General features: G+C 36.2%; 1 protein-coding gene across 1 annotated transcript in view; it reads left to right on the plus strand.

Annotated features, from left to right (window-relative positions):
* The window catches only part of kto (mediator complex subunit kohtalo), a 693,083-nt gene that overhangs the window by 381,867 nt on the left and 295,522 nt on the right, over window positions 1–15,694 (plus strand). The window contains exon 25 of the mRNA XM_090412482.1: window positions 6,057–6,180. Coding sequence (XP_090268608.1) covers window positions 6,057–6,180 — 124 coding nt within the window. The remainder of the gene's footprint in view (window positions 1–6,056; window positions 6,181–15,694) is intronic.

The following is a 15,694-nucleotide window of genomic DNA, read 5'->3' on the forward strand; positions in this document are numbered from 1 at the left end:
TTACATTAAATGCACTCACTACTTCAACAGGTAAATTTTTTCACTCACTCACAGTTCTATAAAAGAAAAATCTTGCTCTTACCCCTTTCTTAACTGTACACAAACTGAACTTTCACAGATGCTGCCTTGTCGTCTCTCCCACCTTCCATATAACAAAGACTCTTATCAGCCAATATCCTATCATACCCTCGCAAAATTTTATAGACCTCTATCATATCACCCCTCTTTCTTCTGTTTACCAATGTCTGCAGATCACATATTCTCAATCTATCCTCATTTATAACTCTTTTTCAGCCTTTCCACAGTTTCTTTTTCCATTTGGAACCCGGTAGACCAAATCTGTGCACAGTAGTCCGCTTGCGTTCATATCAAGGAATTGTAAAGGACTGAAATAATTTCCATATCTTTATATGTCACTGTTCATTTCAACATTGCAGTTATCCTCTTAGCTATATTTGCAGTTTTTGTTATGTGACCTTTGAACTTCAGCTTTCTATCCACTCTAACTTTTGGATCTCTAGCCTCATAAGTTACTCCAAGCATAATCCCACCAGAATAGCATGCTCTTGGTTATTGCATCAAGCCAAAGTGCATAACTTCACAATTACTAACACTGAATTGATAGCCATTATCATTTGCCTACACCAGTGGTGTTCAACCTTTTTTACTACGCGAGCTGCTTTTTCTATAAAAAGTTATTCGGCGATCTACTCTCTTATATAGATCATGTTCCTCCAACCTGATATTTGATTCTGCACAAATAAACAACTAAAAAAAAAATACACAACGAAAAACTTTATTTGTGTATTTAAAAATTTATTTATCACTTTTAATTATTTTAATACAACAACAACAACAACAAAAAAAATATATATATTGGAATAAAATATTTATTTCTCTATTTTGGAAAACCAAAGTTAGAAAAAACAACAGATAGATTACAAACTCACAAGTTACAGGAAATGCTGGTTGATTTAAAAAAAAAAAAAAAAAAAAGTTAATGTGAAATTTGGCATTGTTTGGACCTCGCAATATTTTCATAGTCAAGTTGATATGAAGAAGTGGCCAATTGCAAACAATCATCCAAATGATCATTTGTAATTTGGTTTCTTAATTAATTTTTTATGACGGTCATATTTGAAAAAGCAGATTCTGACAAGTATGTCGATCCTAAACATGACAGAATTTTTCGCACAATATCAGGTAATATTAGGAATTTTTCATGTGCATACTTCCAAATGACTTCATTGTTTATTGATTTTAAATGTAAACTATTCTGAATGTTTATTATCTCAAGTTCTACTTCAGCTTGGTTTATATCAAACAGCCCACTAATTTTATTTGAAATTTCTGTAATGTTCAAGTTTTCTTGAAATGGAATATTGATAAAAGATACAATCATTTCAGTTTTATTAAAATCTTTAAATCTTGAATTTACTTCTTCCTCAAGTAATTATATTTCACGAATAAATTCTTTTAAATCATAGCGAAGCATTTCTTGATTTTCTTCAAAAAATTTTAATAAATATGGGAGATCTCTAAATTCGTGGTCATTTATATTTTTCTTTAATAAAAGTAAGTATTGTTGGAACATTTTTATTGAACTTAACATGTCAATTAAATTTTTATCTCTACCTTGTAACTCTAAATTTAAATTTCTTAATTTTGTACAGAAATCTACTTAAAAATGATAAGTGTAAGAACCATCTTTTATCACTCAATTGTGGATAAATATCTCCTTTTTCATCAAGAAAAATTTTTATATCGTTTATTAATACAAGAAATCTTTCTAAAAATTGACCTCTGCTGAGCCAGCGAACATTATTGTACAACAGAAGTTCCCTATCATCATCTGCCTGTAATTTAAATAACTGTCATTGCAGGGCTTTTCCTTGAACTGAATTTACAATTTTAAATGTAATATCCAAAACATCTTTTTGTGTTTAATCTTTTACTACACAGTACTTGTTGGTGAATAATACAGTGGTACGTTAAAAAATCTGGATATTTGTCATCGTTTTTACATAACGAAATGAAGCCTGATTTATTACCTGTCATTGCAGGAGCACCATTAGTAGTAATAGACACAAGTTTAAAAAAAACAGAAGTTTGTGTTGTTTCACAAATTCATCAAATGCCAAAAAAATGTCTTCTTCCAATAATGGTATAATTTTCAAAAGTTCTTCTTTACTTGAATAATCTTGAAATACCATGCGAATAAATATCATTAACTGAGCAATATCAGTGAAATTGTTTGATTCATCAAATTGTAATGAAAACGCAACACACTGGTGAATGTCTGACATTAACCTGGTCTGGAAACTTTACTCTGGCAATTGGAACTCTTCCTTTCGGCAATTTGAAACCTTGTCTGCAGCCTAGAGGTAGTCTCTCTCTAGTGACGTCTCGAATCGTGAAGCTCCTTTCTGAAAGCGGGAAACTCCTCTCTCAAGCAACGTGGATCCGGGCAGTCTCTCTGACGACTCTGGACTGGCGGCCTCCTCTCTGACAGCAATTCTGGAACCGGGACCCCTTCTGCTTGCTTCAGTTCCTTTTTATTAGGCCTCCTCTGAGAACTCGCATGAAGTTTGGCAACCCCCAAAGAATCGGTATAAGTCTTTCATCTTAAGTTTCAAGTTTGGCACGCCTTTGGTTCTCCTTTGTTTTCTTTTGATTGTAAGTTGCCAGCCATCGGAAAGTTGTTTGAACTCTTACCGACTAACTTCGGAGATGTTTACACGTAGAGCCTGCAAGCCTTTCTCATACAAGTTTCAATTACAATCTTTCTAATGCCACCATGTACAGCTTCGGTGACAAAAACATTGCCTTTGTTTTTAACACTCTAACATATTCTTATTAAAGCAGTATATACACTTAGCTTCAAAAGAGTTATTTAGAAAAACATCTAATACAAACTATACCAAGACAAACAAAGTTTATTTTTTTACAATATTCACATGGGACTTAACCTAAGTAAAAAATCGATGTAATGTGCTTTGGAATATTTAATATTTAAGCTACAATCGAGTTTTTACGCTTTGCTTATAATCGTATTCACTTGGTTCGCTGTTTGACTTCCACTGATCCAAATTAATTCATTTACTCAGACTTATAAGAAAATTACTGATTTGACAATTTTAGCGAAATATAAATAAACAATAGCAATACACTTAAAGCTAATTAAAAATAATATAAAATAATGATAAATAAAATATTATGTTTTCAGTTTTAATTAAATTTGTAAGTAAGGAGGATTACACAAGAGATCGATCAAAAATCGCTCCACTCCACGATCGATGGGTTGAACTCCCCTGGCCTACACTTTCAGCCTATTCAAATCACCCTGTAAATGCTGTATATCAGTAGCATTTCTGATTGTCCTACCTGTCTTTGCATCATCAGCAAACAGCTGAAGATCTGTTAACCTCTTTCCAGTATCATTAATATATAGATTATATAACAGTTTTTCAAGAACTGATCCCTGGGGCACACAGCTGTCACCTTAAATCTGACAGGTTGACATCCCCCAATACTGCTTTCTGATACCTGTCCATCACCCCCCCACTTATCCAAGCCAATAATATATATTCCAGTCCCATATACTCTAGTTTATGCAGTAGCCTTTCATGTGGTATCCTATCAAATGCCTATCCAACAGTGGTATAATGTATCCATTCCCTTTATCCAACTCAGCCATAACATTATTATAAAATATAAGCAACTTGTTGATTTCTGCTCTTCCACACTAATATGTACTACATATGACAGGTCACACAATTTTTAATGCATGGCTTTACTGTAAAACACACACAGTAATTATGAATAATAATAATAACAATATATATATATATATATATAATACTTTGGATGTATGCAGGATCTCAGATCTTCTCTCACATGTCATTGAAATTAATTCTCAAGCAAGGTAGCTTAAGAAACATCGGTAGATATTAATTTTATTATTATTATTATCATTTGTCACCTCCAGGGAGTACAAAGACTCATCGAGGGAGGGCGTCCACTATACAACTCTGCTTTCACCACTCACAATCCACCAAATGACTGCAACTACACCAACACCATCCACTGCTGACCACCACCACTAGTATTTCCACAGACAATCACAAACATCCATGCCCATGGCGGGATTCGAACCCGCAGCCTCTTGACCGAAGAGCAGATGCGCTAACCACTCGGCCAGCCAGGCTGGTGGGTATGAAATTTGCATAAGCATTTACAAACATAAACCTTAAAGTGGATGTATGTTTTATTCCAGTGGAACATAAGTCCGGTGGTGGGATTACATGACAAGTAGTGTTTATGTTTGTAAATGCTTATGCAAATTTCATACCTTGCGCTTTCCTTGTGCATTGTACATTAGTAGTATGAGCTAAGAGAGTGAAAAACCTACTAATCCTGCTGTAGAGACCAAGCACTGTTCTACTTTTTCAAGCCACTTCAGGCTTCCAGTATACAAAACAGTGGGTAAAGACATTTACAAAATAACTATGTCACTATGAGACTAATGCTCACATCCCATTGGGCAGAAAGTGTAGATATTATCCACTCAGTCAATTAGGATGACAGTTTTGCCATTGATATCTTTTTATGTTCTTGCTGGAGAAGAGCAGTCTGGCAAAGATTCATTATAGCTTTCCTTGTGCAGTATTAATGTTCCTACCTACCACTGAAGAAAACAGAGAATTTGAACAGCATATCTAGTATGTGATTTTAAAATGCCCTAAGTAGTCCTTTGGAAACTGTCTTTTAAGTAATGTGATACTAAAGCACTGTATGGGAAAGATTAATGTTGTTGATACAAACTATGCCTTTCAGCTGGTATCCTATCAAACATTTGATAGGATACCAGCTGATAAGATAAATTGTTGAATCTTGAATTCAACTCCCATTTAGGTAAGAAACATTTCTATAATGGCTTTTCAAATGATGGTAATTTGGTTCCACATGGAGGGCATAGTTCCTTCTTTTGGAAACTTAGGTTTAGACTCTCTGCAAGACAATCAGACTAGCAAGAGTAAATGCAATTAGTACGTATAATATACTGAATTTGCAACCTCACTTTCTTCAGTTATAATTTCCACAAATTCTATTTCAAAAGCTGAAGATAATAAATATTTCATGATTGTACGTCAGCAGAGCCTTGCATTAATTAAGTCTGCTGCTGTGTTTTTTGCTTTATGATCTCGTGTGAAGTGAAATTCTGAGTATGTTCATGGAAGACTATAAGAGTTAAATGAAATGTATTTAACTCTCACTACAGCAACCTCATAGGGACCACAGTCATCGTTGTATTATATTTTGCTTGCTATAAATGATACTTTATACTTATAACAAGTGACTTTTGTTCTAGTGAGAGTTGATTGTATACTTGCTAGACAGATTTCTCAAGTAGAGAGTTTCTCTTTTCCAGCCAATAATTTGTGGGTTTGAATCCCACTGCAGACATGCATGAATGTTAGACTACCATCCTGTTATTGGAGACTTGAGGTGACTTGAAAAAGTTTTGCGTTTAGTCTATGGAGTAGGAATTGTGGATTATGCTCATCTCATCTATGGAATTTATGATGATTTATACCCTTTGTCAGTGTTATTCAGATTAAAATAATAAATAAATACAAAATAATGTATTTGTCTGAACTCCATTCTTAGCAGTGTCCTAAAATTTTTTATATCAGCATAACTTGAATAGTAAAAATTTTCTTTCATTTTGGAAATTGTTGTTTTATCAGGGAAATGTTAAAAATTAGCTTCCTATAAATTAATTGCAGCATCAAGGCCAAGTAACAGAATTTTGAGTTCCCAAATGGGGTTTAAGGTCACTTTGTTTGTTTGTTTGCCCATGTATTATTTATTTAGTTGAGAAAGGTTAAAAAAATTCTCTCTCTCTCTCTGTGTGTGTGTGTGTGTGTGTGTGTGTGTGTGTGTGTGTGTGTGTGTGTAAAGTACAAGGAGAGAAATTGAATCTTTACTGCATACTCATGTTTTTTGTTTTTGTCTGCTTCATTATGCTTATAATTATTTTCATCTATACTTAGGAGATGCAACTGTTGAAGGTGCAGAATCAAAATCTAAAGCAGAACACAGCCAGAGTAAAGGAGAATTAACTATCAGTGATATATTAGGAACAATAGATGATTCAGAATTTGATGTTGGCCTGTTGTAAGTAAATGTCCTTTTTTTATTATTAATTATTTTTATAAAAATGTCTTTTTTTAATGAACATATAGAAAGTTAACATCTCGTATGTGCATGTTTATTTGGCTATCGCTATAACAAACTTGTAGAAACCACAAGAATAGTTTCATGTAACATAGCGTAGCAATGTGTCTTTTGAACTTTTATTATTATTATTATTATGGGTATCTCCATGGATTCAGTAGACTCATCACAGGAGACCCAAACTATCAAAACAATATCTATCATACCTCTTCTTGAATTCATTTACAGATCAAAAACTCACAACTGAGTCAGGCAATGCATTCCACTCCTTCACCACCCTCCAAGCAAAAAATCTAGTTCTCACACCTTTGTTAACCACACTTTTCCTTAATTTCCATGGATGACCTCTTGTTTTTCCATCACTATCAGACAGCTGAAATATTTCCCCTGCATCAATCTTATAAAAACCTTTTAATAATTTAAATGTTTCTGTCATATTCCCTCTTCTCTGTCTATCAACCAACCTCTGCAATCCACAAGCTCTTAATCTGTTAATGTAGTGTAAACATAATGTCTGTTGGCTCCCTTTGTAATATTATGCTTTTATTTACTTCATGTTCTCTTTACTATATTGTTACACTTTTACTCTCTACCTTAGATTACTACAGGTTATCTCATTTCTAATACCTTGAGAACCTTGGAAAATTTATTTAATGTTATGACTGCACCACCAAGATTCCCCTTTATAGGTATTAAATATAGCTAAGATTACCTGCAGAATCTCTCTAGATCTATCGTAAGCTTTATTGACAGTTGTGGCTATTCTTATTTACCTTCACTCACAGGTTCGTATTTATTTAGAAACAGTGCATTGGATTAAGGATCAGTGAATACACATTTTTTTTTTTTACATGACAAACATATTTATTAAACTACGATGCAATTATACAGTATCTTGAATGAATTGGCTCTTTCTAAAAATCAAAACCTAAGAATTATAATATTTCAGTAATTGTACATACATTAAAACAAGCAGCAATACTATCATATAGAAATCTATGTTGTCATCCCAATACTAATATGTTCATGCAATATATATTTCAGTTAACAAGTTTCTCATATCTAAATTATACAAATTAATCTTCAGCTTCTTAGTCCGGAACAAACAATCACAATTAAACTTTGTAAGTGTCCCATGGACTATTAGTCTCTCTTCCGTAATGTTAAACACAAAAATTTTACTCACAGTTCTTCTCTGACACATATATCTTAACTGGCTCTTTAATCTCTTTACTGATTCCACTGACTGCTTTTCCGTCCTGGGACTCAACATTCGTGTGGGCTTCTTTCCTTTAGTGGCATTGCATCGTGGAGGGCTCGAGGCATATTACACCGACGATTTCTAGGTCAGCAGACGGCTTTCGATGTCCAGTGCACATGGCAGACTGTCTTACTGGCAAGGCATGCTGGTTCAACTTCTCTTTCCCTCAGATGCCTCATGGCACCCATTGCTTCTCTCCAGACTTCTAATGGACCGGTGTCCACGATGCTGGATCAAGACACTACGAGAGGAGACTGCGCTTTTGATTCGCCCCTGATGATTTCTTATACTTCTCCTGCGGTCTCTGAATTAAGGGTCGAGAACCCCTAATATTCCCACGCGAAAGGAGATGTGACCTTCAAAGTTGTCGATTACTTATGTTTACCACAGGACACACAAAAACAATCTTGTTTACCAAACGCGGGACATCCTTAGATGTTCGCCACCTTTTGTTGCACTTTTTAGACTTGCATTTGGTTAAGCTCGAACACAATTGAAAGCACTTTACATTGTAGAAACAAAGTTTCTAAGCTATTTCTTTTAAATCGGAACCACATCAAATATGGGCCACCTTCTAAAGCATTGCCCTTGAAATATACATTTAACATTCATACAGTTTCAACATATACTTGCATGGTTTTTCAATCACAAAATTATTACAACTACAGTGTCAACATATACCTTTTATACAAAATTTATAACAAAAATTTACAATCACAGTGTTAAATTACAATATCCTTCTTTATACAATATTTGTGGCCTCTGTAAAAGTCGATGCAAAGCTAAAAAAAAAAAAAAAAAAATTCTGCTGCATCAAATTTTACAGTAGGGAGCATTTTTTACAACCCCCTCATCTCCATGGAATCCAGGTGACCAGACTTGAGCACAGTAATCCAAATGTGGAAGTATCAGTGCCTTATAAAGGGGAATAATAACCTCTTTATTTCTGGTTGTTAGTGTGTTCTTCAATAACCAAGTAATCCTATGTGCAATCTTGGATACCTTAGCAATATGCCCTCTGAACTTCATCTCCCCAACATCCTCAAGTCCCTAGCCTTATTAATCTCTTGGAGTACCGTTCCATCAAGGTGATACACAGCTGGTAATCTTTTAATCCCAAAATGCATAACTTTCCACCTTTCCACATTGAACTGACATCCATTACCTTTTTTGGTTGGATAGTTAGGTTTTTTTTCAATAGTTTGTTGTAGTGAGCAAGTTTAATAGTCTGTATTAAGAATTGACTGTGTGTGTAGGTATATATGCTGAATTTAGATACATTTCTTAGAATTTTGCAGTTTCAACTGTCACTGTACCAAACATCAATTCAGTGAATTCATTCTAAAATTTGCAAAGCTAATTCCTGTACAGATTTTTTATATTTTATTTAAAAAAAATTTTTTTTTTTAAACTTTGGGTAAATGATGACAACTAGAATATAATATAATGATAATAAAATTGCTTTAACTTTCTCTCATCTCTTGCAGAATTGTAATAATATTGTGAAACACCATTTACTATTGTATATAGAAGCATGATCTGCCAATGATTTAGCTTTCATCATCTCTTCATTCATCTACTTTCACTGATGAGCCCTCATTAAAGTAAAATCTCAGGGCTTACCAAAGATGTAAGCCCTAAGATTCTATAGCTCCCATTCTATGGGAGAATGCCAAGTGGTGTTTGGCATTCTTCCATAGAATAAAGTTCTCTTGAACCTTACTAGTTCTTTTAGCTGAGTTAGAGCAAAGTTATCTCAATAAAGGATGAAACTGGTTGTTTGGGTAGAGGTTATTATTATTATTATTATTATTATTATTATTATATTAAGAGAGACCTCCAGGGAGTCAAGGATTAGGGACTCATCAAGAGAGGCCACATACTACATGCACCAGCTATCATATTTATTCTTGAATTCATTCACACTGTTTACACACACAACATCCAATGGCAATCCATTCCAATCGAGCACCACCCTATGAAGAAAAATCTAGTCCCCCCCCTTCTTAGCGGCCTTCATTCTCAGCTTCCAAAAATTTCATCAATTGAAATCCTGTATGACTCTTTCAGAAGTTTATAAGTCTCAATCACATCGCCCCTCTTTATCCTGTTTCTAGTGTCTGCAGTGTACAAATTTTCAGTCTGTCTTCATAATCAGTATTCCACAATCCTCATGTCATTTTTAACATTCTCCTTTGCACTCTCCCCAGTGTATTATCAGAATCACAGTGGAAACAAGGATACCAGACTTGCACACAATAGTCCAAGTGAGATCTTATCAAAGCCTTGTAAAGAGGCAAAATGACATCCTTATCTTTACATGTGAAAGTTTGTTTCAGCATTGCAATTATGTTTTGAGTTGTATTTGCACTCTTTGCTACATGGCCCCTGAACTTCAAATTGCTATCTAACACTCCAAGATCCCGAGCCTCATCAGTTTCTTCTAGCATAATCCCACAATATAATACAACATTGGATATCTGATCATGCCAAAATGCATGACTTTACATTTAATGACATTGAACTGATATCCATTTTGCCATGCCCACAATTCAAACCTATTCAAATCATTCTCCAAGTATTGCATATCATCGACATTCCTGATTACCCTACCTATCTTTGCATCATCAGCAAATTCGCCTGTCAGATCCTTCAATATCATTACTGTACAGATTGAATCACAGTGGATCAAGAACTGATCCTTGTGGTACACCACTAGTTACCTTAAATCTTGTAGACTGCATACCACTTTTTGATATCTGTTAATCAGCTATCCATGCTAATATATTGCAATTCAAAACCATATTTCTCCATTTACGCAACAGTCCTCCATGCTATATTCTGTCAAAAGCCTTATCAAACTCCAAAAGTATCATGGTGTATCCATTCCCCTTGTCTAATAATAACTAATATTTAAGGAATTGACAGCGTATACTGGAAATATAGATTAAATAAACTTTAATATACACTTTCCGATATTTCGGCGAACGTTACGTTGCCATCTTCTTGGGAACTTACTAAAAGGACACGTGCACACAAGTACTAATACAACAAATGAGACCGAGGCTAGGACGCTAGCGTTTTCCTAAAGTCCTGATGGTGCCCCCTGGCGGGCTATATTGGTAGTTCTTGGCCTTTGGGCTGAAGTTCTTTTGATAAAAGTTTCCCAAATTTGGGGCAGTTTCATGCATCCAAATTTGTTGAGGTTTGGCATGTTCCTAAGGGCCGAGGCTGATTCCATGAATAGTCTTTCATACTTGAACTTGCTGCGGTGTATTACTGTGGCTTTCTTCCATCTTATTCTGTGGCGAGTATCCAGAGCGTGGTCTGCAAGCCCAGAGTGGCTGTACTGGTGGAATCGGATGTAATCCTTGTGTTCTGAGATTCTGATATTTGCTGTCCTGCCTGTTTGGCCAAAGTAGGACAGTTTACAGCTGCAAGGGACCTGGTATACACCAGGTAGGTCTAGGGGAAGTGGTTGGTCTTTGGTAGAGCAGATAAGGGATGCCAGTTTTCTATGTGGTCTGTAACAAGTGGTCAAGTCATGTTTTTTTAAGATTTTATTGATTTTTTCTGAGGTGCCTCTGATGTAGGGAATAGTGATGGATTTAGAGTAATCTTTTTTGTGAGGGGGAGGGGGTGGTGGGTTGTGGATGACTGGGTTAAGTATTTTTTGGATTTTTTGGAGGGGGTAGCCGTTGGCTGAGAAAGTGTCACGGATGTGATTTAGTTCAGAGGTTAGGGCTTGATCATTAGAACAGATTATTTTTGCCCTGTTGAATAATGTTTTAATAACTCCATATTGTTGTGAGGGGGGGTGGTGGGATTGTTGGTGGATGTATCTGCCAGTATGGGTGGGTTTTCTATAAACTGAGAAAACCAAGGTTCCATCAGGTTGGCGGGTGACTAGTGTGTCTAGGAAGGGGAGGTTATTGTTTTCCTCTTTTTCCAGGGTGAATTTGATTCTAGGGTGTTGGTTGTTCAAGTGTGTTAGGAAGGAGAGGAGTGAATCCGGGCCATGTGGCCAAATAGCAAAAACATCATCAACATAGCGAAGCCATATGGTAGGTTTTTGTGGGGCTGAGTTTAAGGCTTTCTCTTCAAACATCTCCATGAAAAAGTTGGCCAAGGGTGGGGAAAGTGGTGAACCCATGGCTGTCCCCTCTATCTGTTTGTAGAATTTTTCCTGCCAAACGAAATAGCCTGAGTTCATTGTAAACTGAAATAGGGCTGAGATATCGGGAGGAAATTTAGCTTGGATTAGCTCTAAGGTTTCTTTGAGAGGGACATTCGTGAATAGGGAGGAGACATCAAAACTGACCATTATGTCATTGTGTTGGAGTGTAAGGTTTTCTATACTGGCTTTGAAGTGGGCTGAGTTTTTTATGTGTGATGGTGTATTGCCAGTATAGTGTGAGAGCGCTTTGGCTAAATGCTTGGCTAGTTTGTAAGTGGGGGAATCAATGCCATCCACTATGGGACGTAATGGCACATTTTCTTTGTGTATTTTTGGGAGCCCATATATTCGGGGGGGGGTCTAGAGTTATAGGGTTTTAGTCTGTTGGTAATCTCCACAGGCCAAGAAGTATCCTTCTTAAGGAGCCTATGGAGTTTTCTAATTTGTGAGCTGGTGGGATTGTAATCAATGGGGAGGTAAGTGGAGCGATCTAATAATAAAGCCTTGAGCTACCTGTGTAGTCTTTAAGATTGAGTACCACAGTGGCGTTCCCCTTATCCGCTTTGGTGATCACTATTTTTTTGTTTCTCTTCAATTCTTGTAGTGCCTTGTATTCACTAATGGATATGTTGGATTTTGGAGGTTTTGCTTTATTGAGAACACAGGCTACATCCAATCTAATGTCGTTGGCGATGTGGGTTGGAAGTTGGCGGATCCCGCGTTCAATTTGAATCATTAATTCCTCGGCCGGTAATTTCCTAGGAGCAATGGCGAAGTTGTGACCACGTGACAAAGCGTGGATTGCTTCTGGCTTTAAGGTAGCTGACGATAGGTTAACAACAGTGTTGGTTTGTAGTTTCGACGCCGAGTTCTTTGTTAGTTTATCAAACTTGTTGATATGTCGGCTTCGTACTCGTTCAAATTCTTTTTTAGCTGCCGTACACGAGACGTCATGTAAGACCGACCAAAGCTCGTGATTCAGCGTATGTGAAAGCTCGTTTTCCAGCGTTGCTATCGCGGTGTTTATATCGGCTAGGGAACCGCGTGTAGCGGTAATTTGTTCCCGAAGTAATGCCTGGCTAGCGCGGTTGTAAATACGGAGAGCTTTCTGTGAGATGAAGCGGTGTTTGAATTTAACACAGTTCGGGATGACATGATTATCCCGGCAGCGTTTTAGGAATGCCAGACGGTTGAGTTGTCTGGATAATTTCAGCCTCAGTTTGCCGTAATGGCAGGCCTTGCGTGCGAAGAGATCTCCGTGGATGATCATTATTCTTGTTGAGAGGCTTATACGCTGGTTAGACATAATAACTAATATTTAAGGAATTGACAGCCCCTTGTCTAGTTCAGCGGTATCATTATTATAGAATGTGAGCAAGTTGCTAAAACATGACCTTCCCTTAGTAAACCCATGCTGTTCATTGCAAAGTAGAGATTCACTGTCAACCCATTTCTGAATGTGAGCCGTAACCAGTTTTTCCAAAATCTTCACCACCATTCCTGAGATACTGATTGGTTGGTAGGTGGATACATCAGTCTTTGCACCACCTTTGTGCAATGGAATTACCATACATTCTTTCTATTCTTGCAGAATCTTCCCTGTTCTGAGATTCAAATTATATAGCTTGGTCAAAGGAATGGCCAGTTCAACTGAACACTCTTTTAGCACACCTGCTGATATCCCATCAGTCCCTATTGCTTCATTCTTATTCAGTTTGTGCAACAGCTCTAATTAATCCTCCTATAATGCTTGGCCATATACACATCCAAAAGGATGTGTGATGTACTATATGGGATATTGAGAGCATTTTGATGTGAACTGAATCAACTGGCATTAATCAAAGTAACTTAGTTATGAAGATAACTCATGTGCAAACTTTTATTTGCTAATTATTGAGTAAAGGATGAAAAAAGATGATAATTTCCAGTCAAATATAACTTAGCTTTCTGATCTAGTGAAGAACTTTCTCTAAATATCCTTAGAGGGGAAATTATACAAACTTTTCACCTGCATCCTTCCCACTGGTTACTCTTTTCCAAGAGGCTTTGTAACTAAATCTATGCATATCAGTTCTGATTTAGTCAATTCAATGCCTATTAAAGAGAGTGTGGTCATGTGATTTCATTCCAATGCTTTTATTTTGCAGAATTTTGCAAAGCTATTCAAAACTCTACAGTTATATGGTATCAATGCAACATTATATCAAGCAATACTTAGTCTTTATTTGAGTTGTAAGTCAGCAGTTAGAATTGAAGGAAGTACAGGAAGATGGTTTGATGTTAAATCTGGTGTCAGACAAGGATGTACATTATCTCCTCTGTTATTCATTATCTATATGTATCACATTATGAAGGAAAGCAGTATTACACCTGATATCAAACTGGAGATGTTAATCTCAGTTCTTTACTTTATGCAGATGATTTTATACTTTTGAGTAAATCCAGTACAAAAGTGCAAGATCTCCTGACTAAAGTGAATAACTGTTGTAATAAATTTGGTATGAAAATTAGCAATAAGTAGACAAAGACAATGACAATAGGCAGAAACATTAAAAATATCCTCCACTGCATCAAGAATGGAGAATCTATAGAACAAGTGTAAAAAATTTCAGCTATTTAGGCACAATTTTTAGTGGAGATGGTAAATTAAATATGGAAATAGACAACAAAATCAACAAAGCTGGTATGGTAGAAAGTCAACTGAATAAATTTATATGGAATGAGAGAGCAATTACTCAAAATGCTAAATTAGTTGTACAGAAGACAGTGTTCAAATCAATTTTAACTTATGAATCTTAGAGCTGGGTTAGAAATAAAACACTTGACCAAAGACTAGAGACCACAGACTTAAACAGAATGGGAGAGGAAAGACTGGCAAAACAAGTGTTCTCTGCCAGGTTGGGAGGAAAAAGTCCCACAGGAAGACCAAGATATTGGTGGATTGATACAATAAAAAAGTGCCTTAGAAGACAGAAATATAAGATCTCACAGATAACAGATTGATTTGGAGAAAAATTGTTGATAGCAAGTTGATAATGATGCAAGTTCCTTATGTAATACTATCGTATCCTGTATGCCCCTTCAGGGTACATGTCAGGAATTTGATGATGATGATGCTGAGGATCGGGGTTACACTCAGTTAAGAAATGGGGGAAAATACATGTACGCGTGTGTGTGTACAGAGTTTGTCAAAAAATTGTATACACATCTCAGCAAAAGAAAAACCTGTACAAAAATCGTAATACTAAATTTATACAGACATCAAGAGATGAATACACTTTACATTTGACTTCTAGAATTACACGAGGTTCTCAGAGTGGTTCTCATTAGCATCCTGAAACTTATTATTACAGCAAACTACTGCTTGGGCAACATTGGGCGTAGTGTCCAATGGGGTTGCTTCATGTCGTTTCAATTTCTTTCCGAAGGGCCACCAGTCTGGCTGGTTTTCTACGATACACTACATTTTTTAGATTCTCCCAAAGGCCAAGGGTGTTAAATCAGGAAAATCCTATGCATTTTCCCTCAAACTCTCATCGAGGTATGCTTTCATGTCTTGGTGGTGGTGCATCATCTTGTTAGAAGAGAAATTGATCATTCCCATGAAGTGCATGAATAGCAGGTAAAATTAATGTGCGTAGCATGTCTAAGTACACTTGACCAGTAACAGTACCTTCAAAGAAGAATGGTCCTATTAAACCCCTAGATCACCATCCACATCAGACATTATACCGTGGTAAATTGACTGCCTTGTCCACATGAACGCCAGGATTTTCTGGAACCCAGTAGAGACAATTATGCCGATTCTCTGTTCCATTAAGCTTAAATTGGGCTTCATCAGACCAAACCATCTTCCTCATAAACTTCTCATCCTCATCTACCATGTGTTGAAACCACTCACAATACTGCATTCTTCAATCAAGATTGTCCTCATTCATTGCACGTAATAATCTTGGAATGTAAACTTTCCATTTAGCTGCTTTAAGAATGTGCCGTATGCTTGCACTGCTGATTTC

The sequence above is a fragment of the Typopeltis vanoorti genome, chromosome 22, assembly GCF_054136105.1.
Source record: "Typopeltis vanoorti isolate ZY-2024b chromosome 22, IOZ_Tvanoo_1.0, whole genome shotgun sequence".
Taxonomy (NCBI): Eukaryota; Metazoa; Arthropoda; class Arachnida; order Uropygi; family Thelyphonidae; genus Typopeltis; species Typopeltis vanoorti.